At 38.6% G+C, this 24,613-nt stretch overlaps 1 protein-coding gene across 2 annotated transcripts in view; it reads left to right on the top strand.

The window, feature by feature from the left end:
• KIAA1328 overlaps nt 1-24,613 on the top strand; it is a 171,377-nt gene that overhangs the window by 112,232 nt on the left and 34,532 nt on the right. For both annotated transcript variants that reach the window (XM_084225000.1, XM_084225001.1), the window contains exons 7-9: nt 1,319-2,004; nt 4,852-4,947; nt 22,615-22,799. In XM_084225000.1, coding sequence (XP_084081126.1) covers nt 1,319-2,004; nt 4,852-4,947; nt 22,615-22,799 — 967 coding nt within the window. The remainder of the gene's footprint in view (nt 1-1,318; nt 2,005-4,851; nt 4,948-22,614; nt 22,800-24,613) is intronic.

Here is a 24,613-nt window from a genome sequence, read left to right as displayed (position 1 = left end):
AATCCACATTAATTTACATTCTGTGAAGTCTACAAGAAACTTGTAATTGGTTGTCTTGAAGGGCACCAGAGTATATTTGGTATTTTGTTTATTTATTAAAAAAAGAATCTAAATTATACATATAAATGCTGCATAGATTTGTATTATAACTCTCTTCTAATCATTGCTGGACGCTTGCTTGCATTCCTAAATTTGAGTGGTTTGGGTCTGGCTGACTTGTCTTGCACTCTGTGTGCACAATACCTCTCTATTGTAAGCATTCCCAGAGGGCAAAACATACCTTTTTTTTCTTCAGTGGATCCAAATTTCTCTGCTAAACCACTTACACTGCGGTAGTTTTGCTATCTTTGACAAATCTAGCTTCTGTAATTAAAAAGTCCCATATCTTTGTGGAAGGTCCCAAAGGCTGGAGGAGCTTAAATTCAGTTTGTTATTGAAATTAATGCGCAATTCTAGCAAAAGAAATGTGTGTGCCTGATACACTGCTGTTGTGATATTCATAAAAGCTCAAATGCTTAACTGCCTAGATGAGCCTTAGTGCAAAGATACTCCAGAATGTAACTAGGATTGTGATGTCTATTACATAATATCCATGGCTATAATAAAACCACTAGAATTTGCTTGTACTGGGTTGACAAATGTGAATTACAGTTGCTTGTTTTCTTCAGAGTTTTATCAGACTATAATCACTTGCCCAGCTTAATTGAAAAATCACTTACGTTTATAGCTGTATTTAAACATGTTTTGTATTTAAATGACAGCTTTTGATGTACAACCATTTTTTACAGAAAGTAGTTGGTTTTTATCTGTGTTTCTGTAAAGATATTTCAAAAACTCTCATCAAATTTCCAGCGGTAAGTAATATACCATTCAATGCAAGGTGAAATGTTTTACATCAAATCTCCTGCTGTGTAATAGCCAATCAAAGAGTATTTATAGTGGCTGAATGGATTTTTTGGCTCAGTATTCAAAATTAAACATTTTCAAACCTTAACATTTAATGTTTTTTGCCACTCTTCAAGTTGATTTTATGTAACCCTAGATGCTCACAGCTACTTGATACTCTGAAGTGACTCATTTTATACTGAGGATCCTGCAGACAGTAGTTTTACATTTATTACACTTGTGTAGATGGAATGAAATGTAGATTTGATAGTATATTTTTGTCTGTGTTCTGGTAAACATTTTGTCAGGTTTGGCTGTATGTCCATCAACACGGACCAGCAGCTCTGTTTCTAAGAGAACACATTTACCAAGGGAAATTGATGGACGAAGATGAATTTTAGTGATTTACAGGAAACTTTTTCTCCTGTTGCAGGTATCCAGTAAGAAGAGCTTGTGCCAGCAGCACTCTTTGGGGCTGGACAGCTCGTACTTGGGTGCTGGGGAACCTTGGACTCTTCATAAGAACAGCAGAGCGCTGAAGGCTGTAAGCCCAGCCTGTGTTGTGTTATCTCAGCCTTGCAGGAATAATCATGATTACAGGACTGAAATGCATCTCAACCATCAGGAGTGTCTGAAGGAGTATTCAATGGAAAACGACGTGCACAGAAAGTGCAACAATATGATTTCCCCAGTCAAGCAGAGGAGCCCTCACCATGTAAAGCAAGCTCAGGAGATGGACCAGTGGGCAAGTGAATTTCAGAGTGCATGCCCTCAGCGAGTGAGTCATAGCTGTGCCTGGAGGGATGTGGGGAACTCAGGGAGCATGGAAGAGAGCTGCTATGTCAGCCAGGTACTTAGGAAACACTCGGGGACAGTTCAGAAGACCTATGATCATTCCAGGCAATGTCAAGGTTCTAGGTTGAATCACAGCACTGACTCAGGCCCTAAGGAAACAGAGTTGGCCAAAAGATTGTATGATGAAAGAAGGCAGAAGCTGCTTCTTCAAAAAATGGAGCTGGAAATTGAAAAGGAGCGACTCCAACATTTATTGACTAAGCAAGAAGCAAACCTGCTCCTAAAACAACAGCAACTACACCAATCCCGTATGGATTATAACAGGTGATTTTGAGACTTAGAATTTTTAAAAAACTCTAAAATTTGTAATAAGCGCACGGACAATAGTTGATTTAAGTGGGAGAACAGAACAAGGCAACAATAAATAGAATAAAACAAGATAGGCAAGGCTTGTGGCACAATTTCTAAGAGTGATTCAGAGGAGAGGAGACTTTAGTTTGTTAGTGTACACTGTTGGGAAGCAGTATGACAGCTGTGGAAAGCAGCAGAGGAAAACAGTATGTGGTAGAAAGAAAGGCAGAAGAAAAACACTGCTAAAAGACTAGGTTGGAAAAGGGAAGCAGCAGAAGAAAATGAGAGGTTGATCTTAGTGCCGGTACTTGAAAGGAATACAGACATTTGGCAAGAGGGCAGTGTGAGCATGGATGACATAAATGTGGCATTCTCCCTTCTTTCCTTGGAAAGGTCAGTTTTGAAGTGTTGCACTCTCCTAGGTTGGGACTGGAAGGAGTGCGTTTTACAGAAAAAATGAAGATCATTACATACAGACACACATATATATATGTGTATATATATATTTTTATATATGGAATATATAAAAATATATGGGGTTTTCCCCCATATATTTATGAAAGAGGAAAGGAGCGCTGTGTAGTGAAGACATTTTCTTTCCAGTGATGCTAGTGAAAAGGAAGAATGCCAAGACTGAGGCACATTATGTGCTTAAAACTTGAAGGGAGATAGAGCAGCCATAGAAATGTGAGATGAAGGCCTGTGAGTTTGTTGCAGAAGGTAACACTTTTCTGACGATCTAAATGGTCTTTGAGAAAGAGGGAACAACTGTTTTTTTGGTATGATGTTATTAAAGTAAGCAGAACAGTGAATAGAGACAGGTTAAATTAGCCATTGCAGCTCAGTTGAGTACTAGCATTTCAACATTAGAAAGGAAAAACAATAGGGAAAAATCTGCAGTCTTTTGGAAGAGGTGGTTGGAGTATTTCACAGGGATGGAAATTTCCATACTATTTTAATATGGCAGCTGCTAACAGCACCCCATGAGAGTCTGCATTAGATAACCCACTTCCTGCATCCGTGTACTGTAACCACCATGGAGGAATACATCACTTTTCCTTCTTCATTTCAGCCTCCTGGTTACTTTTCAGACTGTAAAAGAGAGTACTGTAATCTAGGTCATCTTTTGTTTGTCTTTTTGGATTGTTGTTTACATTGGAAATAATGTGTTTATGTGGCTTTAAAAGTACCTGTCTTAGAGGAAATCACAAATGTGTGTGTTGAAAATGACTGAAGTTGCTAACAAAGGATTATGACTTCAGGTGAGAATTAAGAAGGAACAGATGGATTCTTAATCATCAAATACCTTAATTCTACGCATGCATCCCTCTAATGAAAAACAAGTAGATATGAAGGACATACAAACTGAGTTTTTTTGTGCATTTTTGTTCCTAATGGAAATTTTTCAGGTTTGGAGGCATAAGTTCAGAAAAAAAAAACGCACCTTAAATATTTGTAATATGTTGTTGTTAGTACCGTTATATCTATTGTAGCTAGTTTCTTTTTTTTTCTGAAAAAAGCCCTTTATGGTTTACAGAACTTTAGTTACCTAAAAAGAATGCTATGAAAAAAATCATATATGACCAATCTGAGGACTTTTGTGATCTTTTCACAGGTGCGTGTGAAGTCAGATTTGCCATATTCTCTTTAGGAAAACAACTAGAATATAATGTGTTTTCTCTTAAAAATATTTCAGTATCTTTAGAACTAAAGGGTTGATATTTAGGGGTAAATCTCTTAGGCATCACAGTTCTGTTTCAGTTCCAAATATATAATTCATTTTGCACTTGGTAACAGAGTAATTTTATATACTGCTAACAATAAAATTTGTTTAGCTAAGCTCAAATACCCTTTGCTTCATTGTCAGGAGGTTCTAACTGAGTTAATACATCATAACAGCATAAAAAACAATACAAGAAAAATTATTTTCCAGATAATTTTCATTTTTGTCTGTCCTTCTGCCTGGATGGAGTGCTGGTTAAGGTCCATTGTCATTGAATGACAAATAGCAGGTTTGATTACTTGCAGTTATTGGCAACGAACTTTCCTAATCTTTTAGCTAAAGTGTGAGTTGATAATTTTTTCTGCCACATTGCATCATAACTGCTTTTAATTTTCCACGTTTCTCTACTTAGCTTCACGTGACAGTAGTATTTTCAGTTTGCAGCCACTCTCTATGTGAAATAGTTGCTCAGCTATCAAAAATGGTGTGTGTCTGTGCAGTTCAGTGGCTTCTCCTGGTTCAAGCCTCACTGGAGCAGCCAAGTAAAAGCAAAGCTTGGAAACAGGAATTTTAGTCAAATAAATAAGAAATACCTCTATCTTGACTTTTCTGTCTTTGTTGGAAAGAAAGGAGAAGGTGGAGTGATCTGTTAAGAATGGTGCATCATTTGTGTGCCCATCATAGTTTGAAGACACACAACCATCTTCTGTTGTGTGAACACAACAGAACACAAATTCTGTTCTACTCCATTTATGCATGATGCCTTTGAGCTCTGGTGCTGTAATCTGTGAATGAAACTTTTCTGTTTCTGTAATGAAAAGACTGCAGATTTTTCCCTGTTGTTTTCCCTTTCCAATGCTGAAATGCTAATACTCATCTGAATTACACTGGCTAGGGTTGTCCCAGTTGTTACCCTTAGAAGCAAAGGCACTGGGCCTGAACCAGACTTCCAATACAAAAGTATATTTGAAAGTTTAAAGATGATTGTTAAAGCATTTAACATGTAAAAGTGCCCCATTTGTAGACACATAGGTCACCTATGGCAAGTTCTGGTGTGATTTGACCAGCTGCAGAAGCAACTAACTTGTCTTTTCCAGGGTTAGAGGCCATATACCTGGTTCAGAAGATGTGCCCTTTGCTGAAGCACCCAGAGATCTTGCTCTGATGATGAATGGCAGCAGCATGGGGCTAAGGTAATTTCTCTCTTCACTTCTAAGTGCTTCATAGGGTGGTCAGTATATCTTCTTGACAGTCTGCTGTTGTCTGCCAAGTGTATTAGTTCATGTATTTGTTTCAGATTAAGAGCTTTTTTTCTGCAGGAAGGGTAAAATTCATTGGCTACTCTGTTTTATGAGTCAACTCAATAGTTATGCTGACCTGTTATTATTCAAAGTTTAGGTGACTTTCTGAATAGGCTTCAGGTTTTGTGTGCCACCTCTTAGCCCAGTGCAAAATGGAGTTTTCACAAAATCTTAGTTTTAGTTCTTTGTTCTGGGTGCTGCTTGTTACTTTTTAAATTAAGATCAGAATATCTCTTTGGTCTTTACTTGGACCTGATGTAAGTAATACATTATCCTTTAACTCTCAGATAAATCTTCCATGGGTGGTGACAGTTACTTGTTTTTTAAATACCTCTCATTGCACCTCTACTTCAGTGTGATCAGAGCAAACCAGCACTGAAATAACTGGAAGCAGAATTAAACCAATATTTAGCTCTTTATCTCCATCCTGCTTGCTATTTAAAACTTCAATCAGTACACTATTGTACTTTCCTTCTGTCCTACCCTGTCGCATTCAAGTTAACACTGGAAAAAGATTCAGGCTTATTAGGAAAGCAACAAATAAAAATTGGCAAGGTTTTCTCCTTTTCTCTGAAAGTAACAGTTTCTTGTTCTGTGCTGTAACTGTAGGTGTTCTTTTGACCAAAGAATTGTGGACAAGATGAGCAGCTGTGCTTTGAATGACTTCTTCTTTAGCAACGAGAGAATACTTTAAAGTAATAAACTTCTCTGTTCTGAGAATACTGGAAGACCTGATAATTCATTTAAAAACTAAGAGTCTAATGCCTTATTTTTTCTTATTTTTTAACTTTGTTATACTAATTTTATTTTTCTTTTTGAGATCCCTTTCCACTGAAAAGGGATAAACTTTTTTTCGCCATAACAGCAGGAGTTGTTAGTTTTCTTGGAATTCTTCACTGCTTAACCAGGTGTTTGGCTGCTGTGAGTTACTGGCATATCTTTGTTGTATTCAGATGCTTTTTTCTTTCATTTTCACACAAACTGAAGTGATCAAAGTATTATCACTGTAGCAAAAAAGATGGAGAGTCATGACATGCTTAAGATGCAGCAGCATTAAGCCCCTTGGAGGAAAAATGTAACCTAGAACATCTGCAGAGCTTCTTGGCAACCAAAAACCTGCAAATATCTCCATATTCTAACAGGGAAAATGAAGAAAACCTGTGCTGTTAACAAAATGAGAGTCCCAGATTTCAAAAGGTTCCCCACCCTATCTTCTTTCCCCTGGTTTAATTTACTGTAATTTTTCAAAGTTATTGTGTGTTTGAGCAGTCTCAAGGTGCCATGCCAGCTGGTTACAAAGTTTGGCAGCAAAACACTTGGAAGTTTTTCTTCTCATATGCCATCTTCAGTTTTGCAAAGGTTACCAGATGAATGGTCCCTAAATAATTTACTCTAATGTAAGACTTAAAGAGGCCATCGAAGACAAGTCCATTTATCTCTTTTATGCATTTGAATATGTAAGTGATGTTTTCTTCAGTACAGAGAGGGAGAGTGTGTGAGTGTGTGGCCATGTCTTAGAAAAGAGGAAGAGCTGGTAGAGATACATTCTTTTTAACTGTCTCTTTTGGTGTTTTTTTTTTTTGTTTTGTTTTTTATTTTTTAGTTTGTTTTGGTTTTTTTAATGATGTGGGGTTCTTTTTTTTTTTAATTTTTTTTTTTTTGTGGTGGTGGTGTTTGGTTTTTAATTGACCTATCAAACAGTTCTTGTTACAGCAAATGCCAACAGAGCACTAATGGAAAATCAGTCCTCTCTGACTTCCAGTTCATATATGAGAGATCTTCTAGCAAATCTCACAGTACAGAACTTGATTTCAGTCTTCAAATAAGCAAAACTTACTTTAAAAATATCCTGGTATTTTAAAGGAAATAGTGAAATACCTTTAAAATAGGAAACTTGCTAAAGTGAGAAGTAAAATATATTATCAAGAACTGAAAAAACGTTAGTTTTTCTATATAATTAACAGCTCATTTTGAGTTAATTATGTACAATTACAAAAATCTAATTGCAATTTATCCTCTGCTATCTGTAGGAAGAATTGTAGACAAGGGAATGTACATCACTGCCAGGCATAAATGGTATAGGAAAGGTACAAATAATAGAGGAACCCTTAATGAAAAAAAAAAGCAAATAGGAGCATGCAGCTGTGCCAGACTATTGAAAGGTAATTGTAGTCAGAAATGAGGTATGTAGTTTAAAAGGCATCTTGTCATCTCCTGTAGGGATTAATTTTTTCCCTCATTGAAGAAAGCAAAAAAGATTCCACAAGCAAATACAGTGCAGAGTTTGATTTCTGATACAGAAAAGTATCCTCATAGTCTGTTAGTGAAAATGAAAACTTTAATCTCTGGGGCCACTTGAAATTATAGCCAGATTTTCAAAGGGTGCCTGTTTTGTCTTTCTCTTCTACATGTGCTATTAAGGTATTTTTGTTGTCATTGTCAGCAAGATTGTCCATCTCAGCCTGTTTGGATACCTTTTCTGGTAGGAATTTGCAGTGTTGGATTTGTCCCTTCCCTGATGTTGAGAAGAAATGGGCCTGTCCCTTTGCCTAGCTGCAGCTGGGCTAGAATTTGGGACCTGAACTACCTTCAGATTTGGGATCTCTATTTCTCTAAGGTGCAGCAGTCAGGGAAGGTTTTATTGAGGATGATTTTCAGTAGCTTGGAGTGCTTGTAAGTGAGCCCACAGACTCACTTACGGCAGCTACGGACTTGGTAGCTTGTGCAATTAATGGCAAGTTGTCTGTATAATTTCTTTTCAAGTCTGCCCCGATGTGCAAGATGCTTTAAAATATTCAAAATAAAAACATAACCTGATGCATTTGTTTAGCATAAAACAGCCTTTTACAAAGTGCTTTGCATCTCTCAGATACAGATGCTTGGTACATGCTCAAGTACCCACTCCATGCGTATTCAGTATTATCAATACACCCAGCACCTGCTTTTGTGTGTGCTCCTGACATCTGCATCTGGGAAAGGAATTTTAAAACTCTTCCCTCCTTCGTTTAATCTTAACTTTGATCTGAATGGCATGGAAATAAGATGTATTTAATGGCACCAGCTTGAGGAGACACAGTTTTTCACTTTGCAAGCACCCCTCCCCAGAGTGCTGCTGTGTGCCTATATATTAACATTCAAGATTCCCTGCTTTTCCAAGTCTTAGGTTTCCTATAAGGCTCTGCTAGTGTGTCTTGTTATTGCCTTCTCTCTAATGGGCATCTTTGCCTTGGATTTCGCACAATTCTGCCACTGAGCTTCTACACAAACCCGTGCAAAGCACTCTAAATAGGAATTGTTGGATACAGCAGCTATCAGATGTGTTTTCAGTTATCTGCAGGCACTTGTTCAATGTATACTACCCGGTGAAAGCATTTTTTCTTGGTGTGTTAAAGATTTGCAGGTAGAATTTGCCACCTTTAATTTCATTGAAGTCTCTTTATGTTTGTGTGCCTCATTCTACATCACCCATGCATATTTTTGCCAGTTTGTATTTTTAGTTTCTCAAAAATATCAAACACAGGATTCAGTGGTACTTCCCTTGTACTTGGATGCTCATTGCTATGGTGATATTTCCAGGAGGGAGTGCTGTCAGGGGTCTTTTAGAAGATTTTTATATTTATGATGTAACTATTTTTATTATCTAGTAAGAGAAGGTGACAATTATCTGTTGCTCCTTGTTTAATGCTTTGTTATGAACTCTCTTTTCTGAGGCTTGTTAGACTTGCAGGCATCTTTCTGTGGTGATGTGCTTTTGTCCAAATATTCAGTGCAATTAAATAGACCTGCAGAGGAATGCAGACTCGCAGCTCCCCCTGCTGTCCCAGGCATATTCAGGTTTTTTCATTCAGTTCCCCCCTCCAAATAATTTAAATATAAAATAAAAATCACAATGAATCACATGGCTCTGCTACTGCTGGCCTGACTTTTGCTGGCCCCATTACTCATGTTTTTGAGGAGAAGAGAATTGAAAAACAATGGTAGCACCCCTTTGGTTTCCTATGAGGAGTTTTCTTTTCAGTTCTTCATTCCAGCATGTCACCTCCCGGGTGTGTCCAAGTCCTGAGCTTCTGAAGGAGAAACTCACCAGGGCTGCAACTGGCTCGTTGTCCAAGACTCCCAGGTTTCAGGTCATCTCTGAGTTGTCCGTGGTCTCTTGAGGTGTATCTGTATAGGACTTGGCCAACTTTTAGAAATGTACTGAATATAGGTTGTTGGAATTTTTGGTTTTTTTCTATTTGCTGTTTTGGCAGACTGGCACATTAAATTGGGATGAAATCAACTGTGCTTGCAAATGGCCCATAAAATCTGTATATGTGGAAGCTGCTTTCCCACCTGTTAGCGCTTCTTTTAACAACCAAGTTACTTTCTTGTTCCAGATAATTTTACATTGAAGTTTGTATCATTTTTAGATAGGATATTTGTGGAGCGAACACTTGTTTGGCCAGTAAAAAAAACCGTGCTTGCAGATCTGCCAATAGTGCACACGCTGAATTAGGTGCAGATATGAGTTTTTCTTACTCTCGTGGTGGTGTCTGGCTATATATAGCCACAGCATCCTTCCAACAGATGGCTGCTGGAGTCTGCTGTGACGTATGGGAGAGTACAGTCAGACTTAGACACACATTTCTGCTTCATTAGTGCCACGTGCAGACTCTGAAGGTAGAAGGTTTTCTTGTACAGGGCAAAGGTTTTTGTTCTGATGTGGTTACTAAAAGCATAAAGGGGAGTGTATGGCAATTTTTTTACATATACCTATTGCATGCATTTAAAGTTGGGGCTTTTTTGTTAGGGTAGGCAGTGATCCTTATCGGACTGGAGAGAGTAGAGTTCATTTCTGCTGACCTGGTTCCTCCACTAATCTAATTTTCAGGTTTACTTTCAACTGCAACAGTGATTTCAAGCTGCCTATCTAACATTTACCTGAATTATTCTGATTCTGTTCTCATGATCACATCTGCTGCAGACAGCAGTATTACATCATTCGCATTGCAGTCCAAAGTAACCTTGAGCAGGAAGCCTACTGAGTGACTGGAGGTGTCAGATGTAAGCAGGAAATGTCCTAAGTGGTTTCCATAGGCAGATACACTCAGCCTGTAGGTGAGGTCTTCAAAAAGCACAGACACTCAGGTATTAGAAACACTGCTAAGCTTAGGAGGGCAGTTGGTGAAAACATTTTTTTTTTTTTTTTTTTTTAGTATTTTGGTATTTTCACAAAACTTGTGTTTGTTGCCAGTGTTCTGCCTGGGTTTAGTTCAGTAATATCCTACATCAAAACTGAAAATGCTTGAAGAATTTTTTCTTTGAGTTGAAATATGTGAAATGCATGCATCTCCTGAAGGAGTTTATTCCTTGCCAACACTTGCAGACAGTGAGAGACATTTTTGCAAGTCATTTGCAGATGCCTCCTTTATGGGAAAATGTAGACACTGTTAGTTTACTGCCTGAATTGAATTTTGAAAACCTGAATTCTATTTTTATAAATTGGAGTGGATTACTTTTTCAGACATGCTGTTTTGTTACTTTTTATTTTTTTGTGTAGTCTCGGATGAAGAGAATATTTTGTTTAATCTAGACAGTCATATGTCCCAGAAATTTATCAGTTGGAAAAGTTAAGAAAAACCTCATAAAACAAAATGTTCTGGAAGGTAGTTTTGAATCAGGAAATTTTAAACCCACCCGCACAACTTTCATGCCATTTAAAGCTTATATCAGAACTGATGGGGCAGGACTAGGAACAAAAGCTATTGGTATTACAAAGTTAAGCAAGAAATCCTCTGTACCCTGCTGTTCTGCCCATGATCACAGCTACACTAAGCTAAAACCCACTCCCCCACCCCTCCTGTGACCTTGGCTACACTTCAGCAGTCAGACAATTGAAACAAAAGGCAAACTTTAGTAAATATTAGGTTCTGCCACTTGCAGATTTGCGGACTACATATAAAGATAACAGCACATGTGCTCTCACTCACTTCCCAGCTCTTGCTCTCTCTGAAGTGGACTTTCTGTATTTGCCACTGAATTATTCTGGCATAAAACTTCCCAGACCATACTGATGTATTGAGTTGAACTCTGTGGCTTTGCACAGGTGCTGAGGCTTTGCAGACTACCCATTATATTTATAAAAGTGCTAATTTTTGAGAGCCACGCAGAGAAAATTTTAGATTCAGCCTAGCTGATTTGTTCTTCACACTGCTCCTGCAGCGAAGAGGATTGATTTTTCTGTTTCTTTCGATCTTTGGCTTCATTTCCTCTGGTACCCAGTGCTTCAGGTCTTAATCCTTTAACCTTGAATTCGAGCATCAATGCTTTAGGAGGAATCAGGCCTTTTGATGGTGAGAGAACATCTTTTGTTGTACCAAATGGTTGGGAGTGGTATAAGGCAACACAGATCTCCAGGCAGTATGCATTTCACTGTTGTGTTAGAAGACTATAAACAGAGGGTGGGTTTAGTGGGGATTAGAAATAATCTGGAGGAAGGTGGGGTGTTAGAAGCAATGGAAGAGAGTTAATGACTTTTTCTTTAACATTTGACCACTAACCAGTCTATCGTGGCAGAAGTGTACTGGGTTGCCAAATGCTATAGTCTGATTTGGGTAATGGTTCAAAGCTCAGTGTGTCGTGGAAATGGCACTGTGGTCCCTGATGGAACACGGGGAAAAAAAGCTTTTGAACTTCTCAAAGGGCAGTATTTGTGGAAGCAGATGCTTGCTTGCCCTACCCGGCATAAAGAAGAGTTCTGCGGGCAGCCAGGAGAGTTCGTACTGCTGGATTTTTATAGGATCATTAATTATATGTTATAAGGCAGCTAAGCATGGCATTCCTAACTCGATGAATTCCATTATGAATGGCCTTTTCATATTCCTCATCTCATTATATTAAATGCATGTGACCTGAAGTTTAGCTAAAGTTATTGTTCGGGTTAACTTTCATTTAGTGGTTGCCCTAGTTTTAGAAACAGTATGATCTTTAGATTTTATGGAAAGTCAGGTTTTTTTATGCATGTTTTTGCAGCACTATTTTAGATAATTTCATTTGAAACTAGGTAGAAACCTCTGTGAGATGTCAGGGAAGGGATTTAGTCACTCCTTGATTTGACTGGAGATTTCTGTACCCACTGGATGACAACATCCTGTTACACGGATTTGGCTATCATCTCCCTGCCAATAACTCTTAAACCTTCTGCTCTGTTCCATCTAGTCTTGCATATCTGACTGCCTCCCTGACACATAATCCCAGTTGTTTTGCCTTCAGATCATTCCTAATCTGGCCAAAACAGAACTCTTTACTTTTTTCTTCTGAATCTCTCTTCACTTCTGATTTTGATAATGCCACATCCTCCCTGCCACTCAGATTCATAACCTCAGAATCACTCTCCTTCTCTGGATGCATCTGGGCTGCTGACAGCTATTGCAGTTTCCTTCTCCTTGGCAGCCAAAATATCCTTTTGTTGTGTCAACAGTTAAAACTACCCCTTGCTTTAGTCCTTCTTCTTGCACCTTGACTACTCTAAAGTCTTCTTTACCTGCTCAGTATTCATTCACCTACTTTAAAATAAGTCTTCGAAATGGTCTTCAGGTCTTGTCTGCTTTGCTTCTTTTAAATTCACCTTCAGGGGCCAGTTGTCTGTTAGAAGTCATAAAGCTGTTTCTTATTTTATTTTCTCTGCCACCACCTCTTCTTTACTCTGTCAGTTATGTGGCACTAAGAGTTTTTTTTGTGTGTTGGATTAACTTTCAGCCATTTGCTGCTACTACATTCCCCGATTCTTTCTGTCTTTTAGAACCACTGGGTCATTTCCTGGTGACTTTTGCCTCCATCTATGTGTTCTGACAATGCCTTCCTTGTTTTACATTTTATCTTTTCCTTCTTTTTTTATCCTCAGCTTTTTAAGAGTGCTCTTTTCCCCTCCCCACCCTCAATCCTAATTTGCTGAATTTCAAACTAATGTATTTCTTCACACTGATCACAAAGATGATCTCTGCTTGGTAAATCCACCTAAAATCTAAACCATACTCAAAAGATTTCATTGGTGATTTGGAGAGAAAAGTATTAGAACTCCACTGCAGTGACAAGTCATCAGCTCTTCTGTATGGAGACACTTCCGTGTGGCTTCTAGCACACACAAGAGTTTGAAACAAAACAGTTTGTAAGTGTCTTCAGTCTTCTATCAGTAGTGCCAGACTTTACCTCTTTGTGTAACTACATGCCCTTCTGTTTGATCAATGCATAGTTAATCCTTCTTTTCTTTTTATCTCTGTGTTTCCTTAATCTCCATTTACATCTTCGCATCCTTTTTGAGCAAACTGTGTCTCTGAGAGATGGGCTTAGCTTATATACTAGCTGTGGACTCACTAGGGCTGAGATACTTTGGCAGCACAAATAATGCAAACTACTGAACCCACGTCACAGTGTCAGAGCAGCGCTCGTGGCTTTTGCTCTGGAAAGATGTTTCCACCAGGTTGTGACAAATGCATGAAAGGTAGACTTTCACACCCAAAAATAGCGGTAGCTCTAAGATGGCAAAAATCACTTGTGTCTGGACCAAAAGGGTTTCCAGAGGCTGGGAACTGGTAGTCCAGAGCCCAGAGCTTCACTGCCAACAGCCTTGTCTCAAGATCTCTTCCCTTTGTTCTTCCCCTTGATACTGGATATCATAGCAAGGCCAATACATATCTCAGTGGTAACTGCCTTTTAATGAGGCAATGGTTTCCATCTGCTTTCAGTTCTATTATATCGGAATATTCTCTAAATACAAGTGTAAAAACGTGTTAATCTGTTCTCTAAACATCCTGGTTGAGTCAGTATTTGGTGGTGCTGTCAAATTTACATAAAATATATGCACAGAAGGGAAATCTTTAGTATGTTGCTTTTTCTGTGGAACATGGTTTTTATAGTTGTATGCCATTATTTAGGCATCTAAGTCTGTATGGCTCTTGCAATAAATACTTGATTTTACAGTCACTAGCCATCAAACATGCCCTGTGAAATATGTAACTTCAGTGAATTTAAGGCAAGTGAAGTGGCTAAAATTGTTATTTTAAATCTTTACCCGGAGCTATCTTGTCAAATCTGCATCTGTTGGGCATGGTAATCTACTAATCAGAGTAAAGTCCAAAGTCTCAACTTCTCTATTTGCTTCTTTTCAGGCTATAGGATTTTTTTTTAAGCAGATCAATAAACAATCTCAGTGTTTTCATTTTACTAAGCAATATAATATGGATGAGTACTAGTGTAGTGGTAAATCATTAATATATTCTTTAATCATAGAGTGACTATGTCCCACAGATGTGATTTAATCATGGATAAAAGGCCAATGAAGTGTGAAGATGCATCAGGAAGAGTGTTTCTAACTTATCTGGGATAGTGTATGGCACCATTTTAAAAGATGCTGTAGTATGAGAATATTTAGGATGCCGTGTACACTTGTAGTTACAGATCTGGCAAAATTATAACTTTTTTGTTTTTATCAAAAATCAAAAGCCAGGTTCAGTTTGTATTTGGCAGAGGAGCCAAATGGCTTTTTGGAATAAGTAAAGCACTGCAGCTTCCAGATTGAATAGTCCCAAGATTTGTAAGGCTTTTACACTATCAGACTATAACCCTAAAAATCTGCAGTAACCTGTGCTTAACATGCTTGATTCAGTCATCCTGTGGTACAGGTAGAGGTGATTAAAATAAGAGGACAGAAATTTCATGGAAAAATATGGCTCCTGCAAAGGTGCTTCTGTGTTGTTTTCAGTGGTAATGGTTCCTGGTTAGAGAAATCAGATTCTGCAGCCTCAGAAGAATAGACAGTATAAAAACTGTAATTGTGTTTATTATGGAATTTGATGCACTTATGAAAGACTTTCCCTGTGACATTCTTCCTGATACTGGAGGAGCTGTCAGTGACCCAGAAAGTCACCTCAGTATCTTTAAGGATATGTCTGTTTGCTCAGTTTAATGGTTATTAATTTTCATTTCTATGGGTGTGAGAAATCTGAAATTTTGTTCCTTCATTTCATCACTTACAAACCAGGTGTGAAAATTTATCCGACTGGTATCTTGAGCATTGAAACTTAGCATCAATCAAGTGTAACTTTGTCAATGAACAGAAGCAACTGTAGTTGCTGTGTCTTTTTCAACTCTTCTGATCCTCCAAAACTCCATATTTTCTGTGCATGTGTAGCTCTTAATACCTGCACAAAAAATGCAATCTTAAATATCTGTTTCTCTAATTAGGAATTTCTTCAGAATATCTTACTAGTAGGGCATACTGAAAACCCTGTATCTAGTGTTCCAGTCTTAGTGTGTTCCCTCCTTGGCTGTATTGTCAGTTACCCTTAGCAAATGATTGCTCCATGATGTGATCCATGATCAGAAAAAGGGCTTTTGCAATTGCTGCTCATTTACTCAAAGCTGCTGTTATCAACACCTATCAGCCTGTCTGGAAACTTCTGTAGAGGAGAGAGTGCTTGTGTACTAATAGTCTTAGCAAAGGAAGACATAAGGTGGTTACCTGCACATCCAAACCCATCTCTGCTGAAGCCAGTTTTGGAATGCAGCCCATCCACTGTGAAGCCTTTTGCTCTGGGAGAGCCAAGCAGAGAAGAGATGATGTGTTGTTCTTCTATGCCTTTATCACAACCAAATTACAATCCAATTTGGGGCATGTTTGTTCAGGAGATAGCTTGCATATGGCATTTCGATGGGTATCTTGTGATTGGGGCTGGCTCTTAGCCAGACACTAGTGATGCTGGATAAGGCACTAAGACTGGCATTCACTTTGCTGAAGAGCATGTGATTCTCCTTCTGAAGGAGAGAGTGATGTACTGAAAAAGTATAGATTTGGTTCAAAAGCTTTATCCTAAACAGGGTTTTGCATCATTCCTCGTGGCGCTTTGACTGGTGACAGCCAGGCAGGCTTTTCAGATAGACACTGTTTGGAAGGATTGTTTTTATACTTGTGACCTGACATTTACATGACTTTCTTTTGTGAAGGCTGACAGCAGAGTTTGCTGGAACGACAGCTGCTCTGCTCTGCTCTGCTCTGTAAGAAAGGCCAAACAAACAGTCACAGAATTTTGCCCTGCTAAAGCCTGGCCAGTCTGTTTCCCATGGCCATTTCTCTGTGACTGTCTGAAAACCTTTATGCTAGAATTTTCTTTGAAATCAGAAAAGATAGAAAAGTAATCACAGCTGTAATTTTGCTATTTATTAGGGAAACTCAGATATGTTGGAAAGGTGCTGGTAGGAAGTTGAAATGTAGTGAACTTAAACCAGAGGAAGGAGAGGGCTTCAAAAGGAAGGCATGAATATAATTCTAGGTTAAATTTAGCTTAATACTTGCTACAAATGGACCTCTAACCATGTAAATTAAGTGAAGTCCTGACTTCCCTGAAAATAAAGACAGTATTCTGATTGATTCAGTGGGGCTAGGGTTTCACCTATGGCTGGTATGATCTAATAGGTCATTGCTAATTAAGAGCATATGTGGCCTCAATTCTTGCTGGTGGAATTAAATATCTGAGCACCAGCTACTGAGGGAATGGGGAAGGAACTGGTCCCTGAAAGAGTGGTCTGGGAAAGCTGTGCTATGGATTGCTGTACCTTGGTATAGCTTCAGATATGGAAAAAATTTTAGCATAGGTACTTTTCTGTCATCTCCTCCAAGATGAGAGAAAAGTAAACCAAATGCAGTAGATGTGAGAGAGAGAGAGCTCAACAGGGGGGAAGAACCAAAAAACAACAGAGAAACCTGACACAGCCATGGGCATTACTGGATTCAAGGGCACTGAGCCTGAAGAGTGCTGTAAGAGATGAAATCTCTGCATGACAGCTCAGCAATATATTGTCTGCATAATAACATGTAGATTGTAGGCAATCACTGTCTATTTTCTGTGATGAGAAATCCTTTTATTACAAGCAGATTTGATAATATTTATATTTCAGTTCCAGAACTCTCACTGACTGTTGAAGTGTTTCCCTACCTATCCCTGCCCTCCTGTCTTTTGCCTAAAAAATATGTTAGAAGGGAGATGGATGTTGTCCTGAAGACAGCTGGAGGAGAGGTGTTGGGGAAACCTGACTGCATCTTTTGAATGGTTAAAGTGGTCTCTTCTAAGAAAGATAGGGACAGACTTTAGAACAGGGTCTGTAACTACAGGACAAGTGGTCATGCTTTTCATCTTAATGGGCAGATTCACATTAGATATGATGAAGGAATGTTTCACTGTGAGAGTGGTGAAACAGAGGTGCAGGTTGCCCAGAATGGTAGTGGATGCCCCAGCTCTGGAAATATTCAAGGTCACTTTGGATAGGCTCTGAGCAATCTGTTCTAGTTGTCCCTGCTCATTGCAGGGTGATTGGACCAAGGGACCTTTAAAAGGTTCCTTCTAACCAAAACTATTCTCTGATTCTGTGATCTCAAAGCTTTAAATGCACATGCTCTCTAGAAAGGAATGCAGCTGTTTCTTATTGACATTCACTGGATCCCAGCAGTGCCATTAACATGCTGATGCATCTAACATAAGCCTCAAAATGCCAGATTTTATAATTGGCCCATGAAATCTCACTCTGGGATTGAATATGGTCTTCAAGGAATGTATTAGAATAGGACTTTTTCCTGCTTCTAAAGGGAGGAAAAAATACGCTAAAAAAGCATTTTTTAGGAAGGGAAGGGTGATGGCATTCAGGGATAAGAGATTGCCCTGAGGTTCACACTGTGCTTCTCCTCCTCACCTGCACTTCTCTTACCTCCCTTCCAGCTCTGCTCAGCTGCCCTGTGGATTTGCGCACCCTGCACAAAGCAGCTGCGAGTAGATCAATCTCCCTTCTCTTTCCCGTGTGCTGCTGTGCTGGCTCGTACATTCTGATGTGTTTCTCCTCAGCTCCACTTGAGGGGACTGGAAAAGTTGTGATTGTTCTGTAGACTTTTCAGGTCCATGCATACAAAGTCTACAGTGCTTCTTCTCTCCCCAGAAATATTTTTTTTATTTGCTATGCAGACAAACAAACCCCCAAGCAGCCCCACTTTGGAACACGTGGTTTTCAAAAGTGCTGTTTGATAACAAGCTTGATGTGAACTTGTCTAAATTTGGACCCCTGCTGAAAAGAAGATCCTGGCATCTTCTCTTTTGTCCCAGTACTTGTCGTGCTGCTGCTTTATACTGAACTGACTCTGGAAACTGATCTGGCTGGAAAACACTCCCAGCCAAAGTGGCAGGGGAGGAAGCAATTTTCAGCCTGTTTGTCAAACTGCATCTGAAATGGCAATTCAAGTTCCAGCTACAAAAACGTATTGCTTGGGTTGTCTACTTATCACCAGTTTTGCATCATTAAGTGTTATGCATTCTTGGCCTGATATAATTGCAGCAGATTGCACACATGAACTGTTAATTATTTTATTTTTAAAACAGAAATTATGGAACAGGAAAATAACATTCCAACATGTTTGCTTTTGGAGCTAACCTACCACAGCAATCTGTTAGTTTGATAATGGTTAAACTCACAAGCCCTTGCCTCAGCAGAGTGCAGTAGGGTACCATTAAGGGAGCCATCTGTTGAACATACATAGCGGAGGAATGAATTGCTTCGCTTTTTGGGTTTCTGAGTAGTTACACCGTAGTCTTGTTCTCTGAATGCCACTGAAAAATGCATGGAAAGATCAGAGTTCAGTGGAAGGTGAGCATCCAAATCTGGGATCGAAGTCTGGGAGCCCAGTCAGCTGAATGCTGGGTATGGAGCAGGGAAGAGAGGAAGCCTCGTGGGCAAGGTAAATCACATGTTGATAGTAAGCACAACTCTGGCAAGAGCCTGAGCTGCTTGGGTTGCTTAGTGATTCAACAGATCTGCAAAACTCCATTTGCAGAGCAAGGCTGCCATTATGTTGGATTGATTCATCAGGATCAGCAGCTAAAACAAGTTATATTCTATCAGAGTTTTCCTGCATTAGTTTAAAAATGAATTTAGTTGGCTCTAAGTGGACATTTATTTCAGTATCTTGAAGAACTGACTTTTCTCTATTAAAGCAGAATAATGTAGCTATATGATGCCCTAACTTGAACAGTACATAAAGATTAGTAAATAAGACCCCATTAAAAATACTTATAATGTAAGTAACATGGGTCCCAATAGCCTTTCTAATGTCCATTAATGCTTATTGTGAGGATCAGAGCTCATTTTACTGAGCCATTTAGTCAAACTGTGTGATTATTTAGAAAGTTAATTCATGCATACTAAAATCTAGCTTAAGTAATGCAGAGGGTAGGAGGTAAAACTCTATGGAGACGATAGTCCTTTTTGTTATTTAATGATCAGCCATAATTAACTTGCAAATTTGAAATAATTAGAACAAATTAAAGGTATTTAACTTTGCCTCCCTAAAGAAAAATTCAAATTGCACCAAATGCAGCTTTAAATTATTCAAGTCTCAGAGGTCTGTGCTGGGTTTTTTTACAATGCCTTTTCTATGATGAGAATACCAATCTGCTTTTTGTCAGAAAGCATCCTATCAAGTAATTGTTCTTTGTGTCTAATAAATGACAGCTATTCTTCTTTGTAAAAGTATTTCAGTCTCTGAAGACTACATCAGCATTTCCATGGCATTTTAATTCAATAAAACAAAAGGTTAATGTTTTTCTACTTTTTAAGGAATGCAAATCCTAGCAGTATTCAATGGGTCCTGAATGACATTTAAAATTTGCCATTCGCGCTCAGCGGGGATATCGCGATATGAGTCTCAGACAGGATGGAAGGAATGTTCAAGGTGTGTTTTCCTTTGGTGATGGTGTACTTGGATATTCATAATGAGGCAGCAGTGCTGAGACTCGCTTCTTTTTTGGTCACACTACATCTCCTGCCCTGGTATGTAGGGTAGGTAGGTTAATAACGTCTTTATTTAGAAAGTCTTCTTGGTTGGGTAGTTTCAAGGAGTGCCGTGAAAATTCATTGGCTATTGTGGTGACCTGCAGGAAGTCCTGCTAACTGTGGTGCTTTTGAGGGTAGCTGGATTTGAAAATAGACAGGAACCTCTTTTGCTGCTAAATCTCTCCAGACATAAATAGCTGATTCCTTTTGACCATATGTTGAGTTTAAATTTCCATGTTGCAATAGTCACATCATTCATTTTACTAATTATTCCAGAGGTGAATGAGTAATTATGTTCTGAAACAGATTTTTTTGCCTTATGTTTTCTTCATTTAATTGTGGTAGATAGTAAATTACTGATTTTTTTTTATCTCTCTGCATTATCCCTTTCTCTCCTTGGTCTGCACACCTTTCAAATTAAGTGTCATTTTAAGAGTTGAGACTCTATCCTTACTTAAGCAAAACTTTAATATGAGCTGACTTCTAGTATATACTAAACAATGAAGCTTTAGTTGTTTATTTGGTTATAAATGCAAATACACTTTCTTTTGTTCTTTATTATACCTTAGTTTATGTAATTTCTTCTTGCTGTCTGTTTCTGTTTGAATTGTGTCTGCCACTGCAGTATTTAAAACAGAACTCAGTATTGTAGAGGTAGCTGCACCATAGAAGATATTGCATTCAGAAGGAGAATCAGTTGAGTAATCACCTCTTTATCTACAAGTCAGAGGTCACTGTCTTTACATGAGGACTGTAGGTTGTAATCAAATGTGCTTTAAACAACTCAAAAAGCATCCAAATGACGACAGCCTCACTGTTTTTTTAAATGCTGTTAATCATCCCAAGTACAGGCAAATGGAATATCAGGTACTGTTTTATCAGGGAAATCTGGTCAAGTATTACACCTTTAAGCCTCTTTAAGCAGTTGCTAGGATCTAAAACCACCTCTTGGTGCTCTTGTAGTTGCAGGAATTAGTAGGTTAATAATTTCATATAATTCAAATAAGATACTAATTTAGTCCACCATAAATTTTAAAAACACTTTGCTGGATTATTAGTGGTCACACAGTTAGAAGCCCTAAAGTAAACGGAGGTTATTTGGAGAAGTTATATCCAACACTTCAGTCAGTTATTATAGGTCATAAGCCATTATATACTGTTCTGCATTAATAATACAGGAGTAATACTAATTGTCCAACAGGCACAGTGGGCCCTATTAAACAATGTCTTATACAGCACATTGATGGGAAACTTCTAATTTAGCTATCATTTCCTGCTTTTTCCTCAGATCTACAGTAACTTCAGTCAGTGCAAGCTTATAGGTCAAAGATTCTTGTGATTCAGCCTCCATGAAGCTGTATCCTAACTAATAAAAGCTCAGTGACAGTCTTAGGGTTGCCAATGTAAAATTGGTGCTTAAACAGGAAAAAGATTTATCATAGAAATATAGAATGGTTTAGGTTGGAAAAGACCTTTAGGTTCACAGAATCCAGCTGTTAAGATTTGTTTAATCTTCTAAAAACTTAAGAAAGCTGTTTTTTGCTTGCATGGTTGCAAGTAGATAATATAATCTTGGAATAAACAGTATTATTTCATGTGGATAATACAAAGATACTTTTTTATATTTTTAATTTCTTTTATAAAGAAGCCTTTTATGACAGGGACTAATGACTTACATATGTTGGGAGTTGTCATTTAAAGCAGTAGTTATTTCCCAGAGAGCAGAATTTGAAAGCAACAGCTTTTCTTTACTGAGAGAAATGTAGGTCATCCTCCTGTCTGCCCAGAACATTTTGAGATGCCTGTGTCTGCAGAGCTTGAGGTCATGATTGCTCACCATCACCAGATTTGCCTCCTGCCTCTATCCATGCACTGTTTATGATCATGTGTTGAAGTTCATCTCGAACCATAATGGCTCTGGTCAACTTTCTCTTTCCTTATTTTACTCAAAGTACTGCACTTCTCTCCCACATTCTCCACCACATTTTCTCCCACCAGTTTGCTCATACATTCTCTGTCCTGTTTAAAAGTACCTCGGTTCATCAGTCTCACCTCTTTGTCGCCTCTCTTCTCATCAATTTTCTTCTTGAATCAGCTTTTCACCATCCCTGGAGGCTTTTAAAAAACATGTATATGTGGCACTTGGGGATGTGGTTTAGCAGTGACCTTGGCAGTTGTACTCAGATGATCTCAAAGGTCCTTTCCAATAGAAATGATTATGTGATTCTGTGGTCTGCTTCCCTTTTGCAAACTAAAATTTCAGGTTTCTCTTCACATAATCTTCTTTGTTTCCCCTTTATTCTAGCAAAGTGAACATTTTTTAAATTACTCTTTCTTCCAGTTTTGGCCCATTGTGCTGGACAAAGTCTGTCTTCATCTTCATCTGCATGTCTTCATCCCACTGGTGCTGTTCTAACCACTTGAGAAATCCAGGACCTAATGCTTTAGGGAATGTGCCCAATGCTGCAAAACTCCAAATACAGTTGTCAGGTTGCTGCTGGCTGCTGATAACCAAAGACTTCTGATAAAGTGTGTTGGTAACTCTTCAAGCCTTAGGCGTTCTGCTTTCGGAAAGTATAAATGAATTCAACAAGAGCTCAACCAGCAGCATGATGTTTATGCTTCTGGAGAGTAAAAGTTGGTAGAGAGCTGGGTGGCAGTGTTAATGGGCCAAATCTGTCATGTAATAGCAGGATCCTATTTTCCTCCTAGTGTGCCGGTGTTGAAACATGAAGATTATTTACTGAGGACATCTCCAGTGAGCAAAAACTCCAGAAAACCGGGGAGCAGTCATGGGAGCAGTTCAGGGAAGAAAATGGTTGGCTTTGGTGTAAACGTGGATGATGGGCAAACTCCTCAAGTGCAGACCAAGAGGGAAGGCACCAAGAGCAGGAAAGGTAAGGGGAAGCATACTGTATTGCATGATTGTGCTGGTGTGTTCAAAAGGATATTAGTAAAATGCACAATTAAAGAAAGAAATTTTACTGGTGTTTAAAACAACCTAAGAGAAAGTCTTAGCTCCATTAAAAAAAAAAATTAAATAACAAGTGGTGATCATGTCTGCTCTTCCTGATGAAAGAGAAAAAAATAGCCCCTTAATCTCAGAAAACTCCTTCAATGGTTTGTTTTTTAACTTTCCCAAAAGGCAGTGAGAATAAGTGCAGTGGGATTTGCTCTTCAAATGTAATCTTTGCATTCTTCTCCTCCTTGAGTGATGACTTCACCATCACAACCTGCTGGTTTGCCACCCAGGGATGTCTGTACTGCTAGAACCTATCCTGCCCTTAGTTTAGTGCCTCCACTTAAGGAGCAGAGATGCAATCTTTTCTTTCTTATGAAGAGAAAAGGTTGGGAACAAAAGCAGCTTGGATGTTTCACTGCTTAGCCTTGAACATAATCCCTGGTTCAATTATGAACTAGCTTTTTTTTTTTTTTATTTTAACTTGTCAGCCAGTTTGCTGTATATGTCAGCATAAAAATAAAGAAAATGGCAAAACGAGAAGAAATGTGGTGCAGTTCTCAAAGGAACAAATAACTTGTGTTATTGGTTAAGACCATACCAACATTAAAAAGCAGTCCCTGTGAAGAAACTTTCAAAAGGGTATCATCAGCCTGGACCCAAACAGTGGCTGAGGTTAATCTCTTCCAAGGCACAGCTACAAAAGTTGGAAGCCTGTAAAGGGCTTGTGTCCAAAAAAATCAATTTCTAATTTGAAACAAAATCATTTTTGACTAACAGGGGTTCAGGACCCATTACTTTTGCTGTATAATCTGCTGACATTTCACACTTTCTGTTGTGCACAATGAATCCTAATAGTCATTTTATAACATTGCTACACCAATCAATTTAAGCAAGAGAAAGCCGTTACAATTCTGCAAAGTTTCAGGGGCAATTTTCACTGATGGTTTTCTTTTATGGTTTTTTCAGCTATCATTTTTTTTCTTCTCTTTTCCTCTTCCTTCTGCCTCCCTCCTTTATGCTGTGGTGATGAAACAAGGATTTTTCAGAGCTGGATGGTGGGTTTTGTTCCTTAGATTGGGGTAGTCCCCAAAAGTAATTTATTTTCCGTAGATTTAGGGGAAAATATCCAACCTGGCCTCTTCTTCATTCATTTGTTTAAATTTGTAGGACTGAGGAGAAGTTACAAGCTGCATCTGGCTATTGCACATAGCAGCTGAGCTGCACCTATGCTGGTTTAGTGATTGTAGCAGTCAGCATGATCTCTGAAGATGGTGGGCATCTTTTGCAAGCACTTACTGGGATTGCTGGCTTTTATGGTGTAGAGCTGCATTGCAAAATTTGACTTACAAACATTGGCACTTGCTGTGATAGCTGATAAAGTTCAGAGGAATGCTTTCAAGCTGTGGAACAACCTCAGGTCTATTACTGATTTGAATGGTTGTTTATCACAAGGCAAATTACCTAGCTCTAATCACTGAAGTTGAAGTCTTCTGTATTTAGTACCTCTTTAATTGGCTTCCTTCTGTTATATATTTGGACTCCTTTAGCAAGCGCACACACATACTTGTAAAGTGTTTTTTCCATCTTAGGGGATCACCAGGACACAATGTCAAGATTTTTAATTCTGGATAGCCTGGACTTAGTTGGCTCTGTCCTTTCTTTTGCTGGATATTTCCATCTGCTGCTGACCTGGGATTTCTGGTTCAGTGCAGTATGAGAAAGGGGAATGAAATCCACAAGGTGATATCT

The sequence above is a fragment of the Fringilla coelebs genome, assembly GCF_963513975.1.
Source record: "Fringilla coelebs genome assembly, chromosome: Z".
Classification (NCBI taxonomy): domain Eukaryota; kingdom Metazoa; phylum Chordata; class Aves; order Passeriformes; family Fringillidae; genus Fringilla; species Fringilla coelebs.
The sequence above is the reverse complement of the archived record's forward strand: the minus strand, read 5'-3'. Positions and strand labels throughout refer to the sequence as shown.